At 40.6% G+C, this 12346-nt stretch overlaps 1 protein-coding gene across 1 annotated transcript; it reads left to right on the forward strand.

Moving 5' to 3' along the window:
- Nucleotides 1-3845: 3845 nt before the first annotated feature.
- scrt2 (scratch family zinc finger 2) lies at nt 3846-8448 on the forward strand. Its single transcript, XM_028410944.1, has 2 exons — nt 3846-4005; nt 7297-8448. The coding sequence occupies exons 1-2, from the start codon at nt 3846-3848 to the stop codon at nt 8094-8096; spliced, it is 960 nt and encodes a 319-aa protein (XP_028266745.1). The 3' UTR covers nt 8097-8448.
- Nucleotides 8449-12346: the final 3898 nt, after the last annotated feature.

Genomic DNA, 12346 nt, shown 5'->3' on the forward strand with positions numbered 1-12346 from the left:
TATCATTTTTGGGCAGCTTGAGCGGTAGAGATGTTATTAGCATAAATTATCTCCCCCACCAAAGAGATACGAACATGCTAGCTCCTTTCTGCTTTTCACACTTAATTGCCCTATTTACTGAACAGTTGCCCATGGACAACAAATGCACACACGCTCTGAAATGCATACAGGACAACGGGCAGACACAAGCCAAATAGGGCATGAGTGATACACTGAACTATCTGTCAAACAGCATTACATATAGTGTGACTGGGAAGGCAGTTAAGGTTCCATTCAGAAACCTACAGCAGACTGTTAAATACTGCTTTTATGACCTTTTGTGTCAGTGCGAAAAAGATTTTTTGTGCCGCACACATGATAGCAGATAAGATTTTTTTACATGAAATAAATACTTATTACATTCAAAATGATGTTGTAATCATTAGCCTGTGTTCTTACAAAGAGCACAACAGTCTCCTGCTGAAGCAGCTTAAAAAAGCCTCACTGAAGTGACCCAGTAAGCAAGAGTGAGGTGAATTATAGATGGCTATGCTTAATGGACTCTTTGCTTCTCTTCATCTACCCCACAACAAGCTCAGAGTGTCTTTATGTAAGCAGTGCCTGGTATGAAGCATTAAAATTTCAGGTTTATGCAATGCAATGCAAGCTCAAATCATTTTTTGAGTCAGGTGAAAGCTAAATGATGAAACAGACTGTGTCTGTAAACAGAGATAACAAACTGACCTGTAGATGTAGTGATTGTTATTGGTGTCTTTTGTGAAACAGCATGAAGGAACAAATCAACTAGACTGACTTCATTTATTTGACCAGCCAGGTCATCTCCGCAGCCCTAGAGGGCCATACAGGATGTTAATAAGGCTGATTGTATCACAGCCTCCCCCCCTCCAACCCTACACAGGACCAAAGCAGACCCCTCCCGCTCCAGCACTGCAGAGTAAAAACCATTCCTCCAGCCCAAGGGGGGCAGTCACTATGGTAACGTCCCGAGGCAGTGACCACATGTCAGTGGGAGTCTGGGGGCCATAAGTGGACCAGAGCGCCGGCATGAGGAGGAGGAGGAGGAGGAGGGGGAGGAGGAAGGGGAAACAATTGGCCAAAAGTTGCCAGCTGCTAGATCCACGTAACCCCGGAGATGTTTCAATCACAGCATGCTGCCTTTTGTTTGTCACATTCACCTCTAACCTGTGGCTGACTTGTTGCACTCATTCTTTCATTTCACAAAGAAATTCATATGCGATGAAACAGTGCAATGATTAATTAGCAGATTATATTAATGCCATGCAGGAAACAGCCTGAGCACAGAATATTTAATGGGATGTTAGTGTAAACATGCTGCTTAATGCCTTTTTCCAGTTACAGGTGGTTTCCTCCATTACGCTACTCTTATCAGCTATTGCTAGGAGATACAACACAGACCTCAACAGAAAAATAAATAGCGACATCTTTTTAATTATCACATTTAAGCAAAAAAGGTGTATTGGACATTTGGTTGAATAAAACAAAGAATAAAGATGTGCTGTCACCATTTTACATTAGAACAATTGAGAAACAGGAAACAAATCACCATGATAAAAAATGATCACAACCAAAACATTTCCTCCTTGTGCTGTGTTTATACTTTAAAGAAGCAAACTGGCTATGCTTCACTGCTCTGGACAAAGAGCAGAATAATGAGAGCATCTGTCAGAGGTGAGCTGTAGTTCACAAAGAGAGAGAGAGAGAGAGAGATGCCAGATTTGAGAAGTGGCCGTAAAAGGTCAATATGAGTCAAGGAAGGTTCATTGTTCATTTAACCTCCCTGTAGTGGAATACAATCTGAAAAATAACTAAAGTGTTTTTTTTTTTGTTTTAATCAACACTGCAGGAAACCAGGTGCATTTAGATAATTAAACAGTCTGAATTGATTACATTGTATGAAATATTTATCCACGAGGTGACTCATACTGTTTATACAAAGAAATATTTCACCATAAAAGCAGAAAACTTCCCCATAAGCTACCGGTTTTTAGACAATGATTCTTGCTCTGACCTTACTCGTCCTTGCCTCAGCACTATAAGCTTGGCTCGGTGACAGCAACGTCAACTTCTCCAGCAATGTACAATCACATGTGTGTTATAAATCCTGTGCCGCACTGATTTAACACTGTCCCCTCTCGACACCGGCTGCATCTGAGCTGCAGGGTCACTGTTAGTGGCAAGAATGATTTAGAGCAAGCCAGACAAGAGGGCGCACCTAAACGTCCGAGTAAATCTGTGACACCTTTAACCACATTCAAGCAGAATTTTAGAACCTGCAGCAAGACAGAAAATGCAATAAATGAAAAACAGTTGAGTGTATTTTAGTATGAGGGTTGTAACATATTTCAACAATTAACTTTGCGAGTAGCTTATTTTAAAGCTCGACTTTCAAGATGTATTCAACTAAAATATTTCTGTCTTATGTGTACAATAAAAGGAGTGTTTATTTAGAGGCATTTAGAGGCAGAGTTGTTGCTAAAATAGTTGGTAATTCTGTTAAATGTGTTAATACAATAAAATAATAACTGTTCAAACAAGTGATGAGACACAAGTGTTTCCTGTTGAATAGTGAATCAAACAGGTGCATCTTTGTTTCACCAGATTCCCCATGTAAATATCCCAGTCTAATGAAAAACACAGTGTATGTATAATACAGCACAAGAGTGAGCTAATGATTTCACACAAATACAAACCATCCTAGAGATATGTGGCCAATTTAGTGAGCATGGATCTAATTCTAGATTTCACCCTAATCAAAAAAGATGTAATTAATTAATCAGATAATTCACTGCCACGCATGGCAGGACACACATCTGTGCAGCAGTAATGGGGAGGGAGAGAGAGAGAGAGAGAGAGAGATGAGCTCAGCCGTGCAGCACTCTACTTCCCTGTATAGTCAACAGTGCTGGAATCCAGTGCAGCTTAAAAAAAAAAAAAAAAAGAACTGAAAGAGTCCCAGACGCTCTGATAACCTCTCCTGTACTGTATGTGTGCTCTCAGCGTGTGCACTGTGTCGAATGGATGGAAAGATCTGAGGCTGTTTGAGGTAACAGAGATGACATGAGGGAGGCAGCGCCTGTACAAGACAAACATAAACTGTGCCACTTCATCTGAAAACAATGGGGGACAGGACACTGAGTGTGCTCTCATCCACATCTCCATTGTCTGCCCTCCTCTTTTACTCCTCCTCCGAGCATGGAGCATAAGCGGGGTGAAAGAGGGAGGAGGAGGAGGAGGAGGAGGAGGAGGAGGTGGGGGAGCAGCAGTGGGGGCAGTGGGGGTCTGGCTGTGTTCTTTCTCCTCTGTCTGTGTGCGAATGCACAGACGGTTCAGTAGTAATTTGATGTGTGTCCCCGGGGACATTTGATGGATTAAAGCTAAGCAGCTCCATTTCGCAGCACCACCTGATCTTCCACTGCCTGTGCCCCATATAAAGGCTGGCGTGATTGCTGATCTCAGCTAGTCTGACAGTCTCTCTCTCTCTCTCCCTCCTCTCTCTGTCTGTCTCCATCTCTTCTCTTCCTCACTGGTCCCTTAAGCCGGCTGCATCACAGGAGCTATCCAGTGCTGAACAGGATCGCTTTTATTTTTTATTTTTTTATTTTTCTGGGGGAAGCTGGGGGAGCCAGAGAGTATCACACAGCATTGCCGTCAGCCTTGTTCTCCACTGGTTTCCATTTTCTTTCTTATCTTATGTTTTTGGCCGTTGTCTTCATATTAACCACAAGGATTATCATCAAGCCAGCTCAGCTTGTGTGCTTTCTTCAGAGGGTCTTTTATTTTCTCTCATGCGTTTTTCTCAGCTCTGTGTTTTTATCCATTGAAACATGCCCCGCTCATTTTTGGTGAAGAAGATCAAGCTTGATGATTTCTCTTCGTCCAATGTGGCCAACTCCAATCATCATCACCACCTGGACGACTCGTTCACTTTTGCACGCTCCATCACAGACTCGGTAACCAGCCTTGGGGTTCGTCTCAGTGAGAATGGTGAGTTAACATGCCTCCAGTCTGATCCGCTCCAGTTAAAGATGTGCTAGCACTCCTGCCTGTAAACAGCTCCGCTGCTGATTTCAGCATTCCACTCTTAGCACAGATGGTCTCTTTTTTTTCTAGTAGGGTGAGATTTTCCTTTGAGTTAGCCGATAACATGTTCAGAGTGTTTAAATTAATGTGAGATGTTACGTGCAGCCAGCTGATATCTGCACCAATATCCGAAATAATCCTTTTCAGAGGCACCCCACCCCCACTGCTGTGCTCCCAGACTTTTGTTTTTTGACTCCAGTGAAGGACAGACACAATTCAGGTCACAGCCACGGATTAGTTTATGCAAATAGGGAACAAAACGTGTGTCTAATCAGGAGAAGCTCTCGTTACGTATTTGTATGACTGCACCAACCCTGTGGTGCTGCACACACATAGGTTGACGATATCTGGTCATCATGTGGACTAAAAAATTCATGAATATGAGAGATGAGTATCAGATGATACATTTGTCCTTAGCTGTTATTGTCCTTGAGTTCCCATCACTGTCCGATCCTCCGTTGCCCCCCTCTTCCTATCCAAATGGAGCATGCACAGTCTCCCCACCCCCATCGCTCCACTACATCTTTCCCTTCCTTCCGGGCATTTGAAAACTAGCAGGGGTTAGAGTTTCAGCCGTATAGGCCTATCGCCGTCGCAAGAGACATCAACACACTGTTCAGTAGGACCAGGAGGGAGGTGGGGAGCTGGGCTAAAGGGATAGAGAAGGGAAGGAGAAAAAGGAGACAAAAATGCTTGGGGCAGCAGTGAGGCCGATCACGTGACAGAGGTTGTACAGTAAACATGATGAAAGCCACATAGCTGCACACTGGTCAACATACTGACCGGCCACACTAAGCTCAGTCGAAGTGGAGAGGCGACCTTCACTTTCACGGTCTGCTTTAAGCTCGTCGCTTCCATTTTGTGGCCACCTTTCAGAGGGGGCATGTGTGAGTCTTTGTTGTGATTTCTTAGGATGTTTTCACAGTTCAAGAGATTCACTGAGCACAGCTAAATGCTGTGATGATACCCACCTGTTATTCAACCGTGTCAGCAACAAGGTGAAATTTACAGGATAAATGAGGATTATTGGATTTAGCAAACATGTTCAGACTGAGCAGGTTTGCAAATCTAAAAATAACTTATATAAAAAAAACAAAAAAACAAAAACACTATATATTTATGAAGCTTATAGTGAAAGTGATTTACTTTTTCAGCTGCTAGATTTTATATTATTTTAAAATCCATTAGTATAAATTTTATTACTCTCTATTGTTCATGAATCTATTGTTTAACACCATGAAAAATAGGCATTATGTTAAGTAGAGGACAAGAACAAAAGCCTCTACACTGCTGTTGACAAAAGGCATTTAATTGGAATAAAAGAATGATCCTTTTTATGCGGATTTAAAAAAAGGTAAAATAAAAGACTCCACTGCGTGGCAGAAATACCTAACATCAGCACTTCTGCTGTGCCGGAGATTTTCTTTGCCTTCCATTGTGGAGACATTTGACTTGAGTGTCTGTCGAACAACAAAGAGGGGTGGCTGAGAGGGTCCATTAATTACATGCTTGCTTTGCATTACAGAAATGAGTCTATGAGCTGTAAAGGCTGATACAGCCTGGGTCCTAACTGATGTGCTGCGTGTCTGACCTTGGGTAATTGAAACATAGTAAACAACTCTGCTCATACTGATACAGCAGAGAATGATTTGTTGATAAAAATCCCTGCAAAATGACGGCTGTGCTGTAATAGCCCAAAGGCCATTCAACTATATTTAGGACTGTTTCAGCGTGGCTATTAAACAGCTGCTAATAACTGTTGAATCAGCAGCATTTTCACATTTAATTTTAAGAATTCTTTTTTTTTTTTTTTAAAGAATAGATAATATTTTGTTGTTTGAAGAATTCCAAAAGCTCACTCTCTCTGACAAACACCATCTGTGTGGTTCAAAACAGAGAAGCCATGCAGTGCAGCGTAATAATGTGTGCACAGGCCTGGTGTTTCCCTGTCCCCGGGTGTCATGGTCATGTCTTTGACAAAGTGGGTGTGTGAACTGAAACCCTTGGGAATGGAGACGTTGTAGTAAAAGAGCACTTCAGCTGATTTCTTAATGGCTTGTTTCTTGAAGGCACTTCAGTGCTGCTCACTGCTGTAGACAGGTGACCCTCTTCACAAACAATGTGCATGATTCCATGTCTCACATTATCAGTCCTCCAGCACACTGTGTTAAATAAACTACTATTGTGTGTGTCGCAGATACTTGAACTGTTCCTCGCACTATTTCTATTTTCTCCTGCAATTCTAACAGCTGCACTATTTTACAGATGATAGCCTATTGATCAGTTCAAAACTTTGAATTTCATTAAAAAACAGTCAATACCTAATTTCCACTGCTTGCTGCACAAAGTGCTTTGGAATGGCAGATTTTTTTCCTGCAGTTACGCAGTATTTTGTTCAAAAGAGCAATTGTTACCCAGTTTATATATATATATATCAATTTACATTGATATATTTAATCTGTAGAATATCAACCCTGGAGAGAAAATTCACTTAGCAGATTTACAGCATAGGAATATATATATATTGAGTTTTGTTTAGATGCACTTAGCTGCCAGTAAGCCTTTTAGCACCTCTGGCATTGAGCTGGTTCCCAGCGAAATGAAAGAAATAAGTGATGCCAACAAAAATATATCTTTCTGAAATCATGCTCTCTACAGTTAGGACATTTAAATAACTGCCAGTGCTTTGTGCTTTGCTGCATCATGTTTAAACCTGCTTCAAGAAAAAAAAGCATAAAATCATGGATGTAAGCAGTGGTGGAACAAATTCATCTGGTACAAATCCAAAATATGTTGAAATTGAAACTGAACTAGACCTTAGGGAGAAAAGTGATGTCTCTGCTTGACTTCTAATTCTATTGCAAAAAAGTGAAGTCTAATCAATGAGCTTATTTTATTTAAGAGGGGAGACACAGGAGACTTTTTTAATGAGCTATTATCCTCACTGTAAAACTGCAGCCTTCCTAAAAGCAGCTGAGCTGAGTTTCATATTTCCCTGCATCAGTGAACTGTTGTGTTCACAACCTCTGAGTTTGTGGGGAAAAAATGCAATTAGCTTTGTGCTAACACTCAACTGTTTGACCATTTTTAAAGGGCAATCATCCAACATTATAATCATGTAATCACCAGCATGTCACTGTGTCCTTATCCATCACAACCCCTGGCCAACTGTGTTTGCGTGTGTCTCTTACTCAGGATACATCCAGGATTACATCACGCCATCTGTATACCAGGGGGAGAAGAAGATGGAGCACAAGCTGGCCTCGCCAGTATCAGACCCCCTGTACACCCAGGTGAGCAGTGGAGGGGAGTACTGCGACCCCGACCTGAAGCACCCCGACAGCCCCCAGTCTGGCATGACAGCCAGCGGCTTCTACACTGGTGAATCGGAGGCCCTAGCCGAGGGTTACACCATGGATGCCTTTTTCATCTCTGACGGGCGCTCAAGGCGGAAGGGAGATGGGGAGAGTCGTGAAGGAAGCTCAAGAAGCGGCAGTGCCAGCGATGGCGCACAGGAGAGGGTAGTGGGCACACCTCGCCACACCTGCAACGAGTGCGGCAAGACGTACGCCACCTCCTCCAACCTTAGCAGACACAAGCAGACGCACCGCAGCCTGGACAGCAAGATGGCCCGCAAGTGTCCCACCTGTAATAAAGTGTACGTGTCCATGCCGGCGTTGGCCATGCACATCCTCACCCACGACCTCAAGCACAAATGCGATGTGTGCAGCAAGGCCTTCAGTAGGCCGTGGCTTCTTCAAGGTCACATGCGCTCACACACAGGGGAGAAGCCCTTTGCCTGCGCCCATTGTGGCAAAGCCTTTGCTGACCGTTCAAACCTCCGCGCCCACATGCAAACACACTCTGCCTTCAAGCACTACAGATGCAAGCGCTGCAATAAGACCTTCGCTCTCAAGTCCTACCTGAACAAGCACTATGAGTCAGCTTGCTTCAAGGGCTCTGCAGACGAAGACGACTCTGGATCAGAAAAATAACCACGAAAACAAGCAAAATTTTGAACCCCTGTTGTAGGTTCACAACCAATAACCCTGTTCACTCTGCCCTCCATGCCTTTTTTCTTCCCTTTTTTTAGAAAGCAATATTTTCACTGAGATTACGTGAAGAAACTCTAATGATTATGGCAAAGACAATTTCAAAAGATGCTGGATTTTTTTCCCTGCACAGTAGCTAATCGTCCACAGAAACATACAATCAAACAACCTTCCCCAAAATAGACTGTAGATGATAGTTGTTCACAATTCAGCAACATGTGCTCAATGTGGGAACATGTAAACACACACATACACACATAAACACACACACACACACATTCATTTACGCACGTGCACACACACACAAACACAATTATATATGAGGCCTGGCATGTGAATTTTTATCAATGACTATAATGATATTGATATCAATAGTAATAATATTTAGATTCCTGATATTTTATAGGAAATAGTAATGAGAAAATGAAAAAAAAAAACATAAAAAAGGACTAACAGTGTTCTTTTGTTTTTTTTAGAGACAAAATGACCTCTTGTATTTTTATGCTGCTTTTTATTTGCTAAGAATTGAATTCTTTTGCAACTGCCAACATGAACTTTTTATGAAAATGTGAACTATGACAGTATTTGCAAAAAAAGGGAGATCATTTTAAAAGGTAAAAAAAAAGACGAACCCCTTTTTTCCACACCAATGTTTCAATTTAACGGATGTTATTTTTCTATTTGATTTTTTCTAAATTTATTTTTTGTGCTTATTATCCCTTGTTGAACAAAAGCATCTTTGTAACTGTGGGTATTCAAAAACACTCATTTACTATATAAGCTACACAATATCATAGGTCATTCAATTTAATACTGCAAGAGCAGTGATTTTAAACTTTCAGCCTGTTGAACAGGTTATCACACATTCAAATTCATAGTCTCGCCGTGACATACAGACTTGGACAAACAAAAAAAAACAAAAAACAAAAAAAAAACACAGAGCCAGACCAAATGACCTATTGTTTTAAGTGCCATGCGGGTTGACATGTCTATAGCAATGAAAACTCTCATAGTTCTTCCTCCGCCATGGTGGCTTGCATAAAACTCTGCTGCCTTTATGGTGCATCGTCCAGTCTTAATGAGTAAATCTTCACCCAGTGTTTGAGGTGCTCCCCCCCCCTCTCTGCCAGTGTTACCTCAGAGTGAAGGTATGGACTCACACACCCTCAGTTACAAAGTGACACTCAAAATTCTTCCGTTCGTCCGTTTTATATGTCGCTAAAAGCTTCACCCACTGTTTAGATGCATACCATCTATTTATCATGTAAATACTTTGTTTATCAACCTATTTATTTATTTATTTATTTATTTTGTGTATTTATTGCAAACCTGCTTATTTATCATGTATTTATTTATTAATTTATTTATTTATTGTTTATAATTTTTAAATTGAAAACATCCATTGACCTTGTAAGATGCTGCTGATCTTCAAAGAAAATGTTTATATGCATGAAAACTGTAGAGAGTCCATGGGACTTAGTTTTTTAAAGAGGAACAATGTAAAGTACTTGTGCTTAGAAGGCTTCAAAGGAATGAATGCAGAATTATTTTTGTTTTTTCATGGCAATAATTTTACTGATACAGCAATTGACATGTATAACAATCACAGCTGTCCATGTTTTCAGTCGACTTAGGGCAATAAAGAAAAACAATGAAAACAAAATGCTAAAATACTCGTGCTGATTCCCAAAAGACTGCAGCCTCCTCACGAATGGAGATATTTTGGCCCTGTTTTGTCTTTAAATCTCAGGCAATAAGAAAATCTCAGAAATGGCAGATGTAGACGTTGCCTTGAAAATGTTAAACTGTTAAAACAAGACAGCCGAATAATGTAGATATACCAAGGTTGCAAAGGTGCAAAAGCAATAATAATGGTGATTAAAAAAACTTGGAGCAACACCCCATTAAACAGTGTTAAATCGCCTAAAAAAGGCTGCTCTTCCATAGTATTACTATCTTTTATTTGGATTTTTTTATGCAACCAGGTAAGAAAGTATCTTCTGGCAGCTGAAGCATGATTCGATGCTATGTATTATAATACAGCATTACAAAATTCTCATATAGATCACTGACATAATAAAGCACTTACATGTAGTGTAGTCAAATGAGTTAGAGGGATAAGAGATAACATAAATATGGTTTTGTGCATGTCTCAACCAGAACTAATGGAAATAATCTTGATGTGAACTATGCTGGTAGAAAAAGTTTTCAAGACTGTAGAAACAAAGCTATGCGCAGTAATGCACTTCCAACTCCCACATCATTTGTCCCGCATTCGTCCCCTCCCCACCAGCCATCCTCATCCTGTCCCAACTGCCTCTAAACAGACGCAGCGAGGATGAGATGTGCTGAAGTGGGATTGGCGGAGGGTGGCGGAGTGTGGGAGGATAACAGGTGTTTGCAGACAGACTGCAGATAGGGAGCGTAATTGAGTCGGTGAGCGACCTCCAAGGGGAAGGTCAGGCACCAGCAGGCAAATGCACTGTCAGCTATTTGCATATTCCAAATGGATGACATGATGGCAGTAATGCTGAGCTCGCCCTTAAAAAACAAAAACACAAATCTGGGGAGAAAGGAGAGCAAAGAGGTGCTTCTGCTCTGTTTGTCTGTCCTCTTTTTCCCGTTTCGCCATCATCCTGTCAATGGTTGCCTAAGTGCTACAGCTGAATCACTGCATGAGAGCATCCAAACCACCTGTCTCCTGATTAACTTGCAGAACACACAATTTGGCACGGCACTGTATTATCGAACTAATGCAGAAATCCTTACTTCCAACAGATTTTTTTATACGTTTTATATTTTAATGTATCTCCAAAACCTGGGGACTGTGTTTTAATAAGGCAGATAAAAGCACCGAGATCATTAAAAACATCAATTGGAAAGATACTGCACCTGTAGGCTTGGTCTAAAACTGGCAGTTTTACAGATCATCCTCAGAGAAAATACTAATTACAGAGAAAGAGGCACAATTTGATTCCAAAATACTGAGTTTAGATGTAGGAAAACATTGTTCCTCTTTGATAATTTTGTAAATATATATTTGTAAATATATCACAGCAATAATATGACAATGCATGTAGACATTTAATTGCTCTTTTTCTATTCATGTTGTCTTTTTATTAAAAAAAGACAAATACAGGTACCAATTGCAGTCTGGGTGGCCATGTGAATCAGGGAGTGTCTTGATTAAAAAGCTATCTGTTGTAAGTTGCAAACAAAAACCTTCAAACTCTGTGTATTCTTAAAGATTTGATCATGTTCTGTATGATTTTTTTTTTCTGTTCTTGTGTTCTTTTATTTATGTGCCCGGCTTGGCTGCGCAATGAAAAAGTGCCAAAAAGTATGATTTCCATGACAAAAGCCTTCAACATATGGTTGGCTGCTTGAAACCTTCCATATGGTCCTCAAAGAAAAAAAAAATGATTAAGATTTTCCACTTTCTTTCTCATTTTCTTTCTCATTCTCTCTCTCACGCTCTCTCTCTCGCTCTTCCTCTCTCTCTTTCTCTTCCAGCTGAGTATGAAGAAACTTAAGCCATGATTGCTGAGGGGTGTTTTGATTTATCTTGTTCTGCTACAATTAATAATGATGACAACAATAGCAATGATAACATTAATAAAAACAATAGCACAAGGAAACCTGCATGTGCACTCTTATTTCTTTTAATTAAATAGATTTTTTTTTTAATTTATAAAATATGTACAAACAAAATTCTAGAATAGCCTTCAGTCAACATTACTACCAGTGAGTAATTAGAGTTGTGATGACAATGTGCCATCAGCTGTAGCCTCTTCTGTCAATGTTTGAGGGATTTAATGAGCTTTACTGTCAATTGACTAACTTTTAATTTCACCGCTCGGAGGCCCGGAAATACCAATATCCTTTGTTTTTCACAGCAGCAAGGAGCGTGAAACGGTCAGAGGATCTGACAACACCACTGCAAGCTTGGAATAAGAGTTCCTGAGATGTCGGTGTTATCAAAAGCAGAGGCATCTGTTCTACCACTATTAAGCCCTTCCTGGTCATTAAATTTTAATGGAACATTGATTTTATGCTGGAACTACTCTTTCTGAGTGACTCAAAAGCCAGAGAAAAATATGGAACAAAATAAAAATGAATCATGACAGCGGACAGGGATTATTATTCTGGGGCTTTTCTTGATTGGTTTCCAGGGAATATACAACACTTGAATT

Source organism: Parambassis ranga, chromosome 7 (genome assembly GCF_900634625.1).
Source record: "Parambassis ranga chromosome 7, fParRan2.1, whole genome shotgun sequence".
Classification (NCBI taxonomy): Eukaryota; Metazoa; Chordata; class Actinopteri; family Ambassidae; genus Parambassis; species Parambassis ranga.

Coding starts and splice junctions, on each gene's coding strand:
- scrt2 (XM_028410944.1), top strand. CDS start 3,846: ATGCCCCGCTCATTTTTGGTGAAGAAGATCAAGCTTGATGATTTCTCT. Junction 4,006..7,296: donor GGTTCGTCTCAGTGAGAATG/GTGAGTTAACAT, acceptor TCTCTTACTCAG/GATACATCCAGGATTACATC.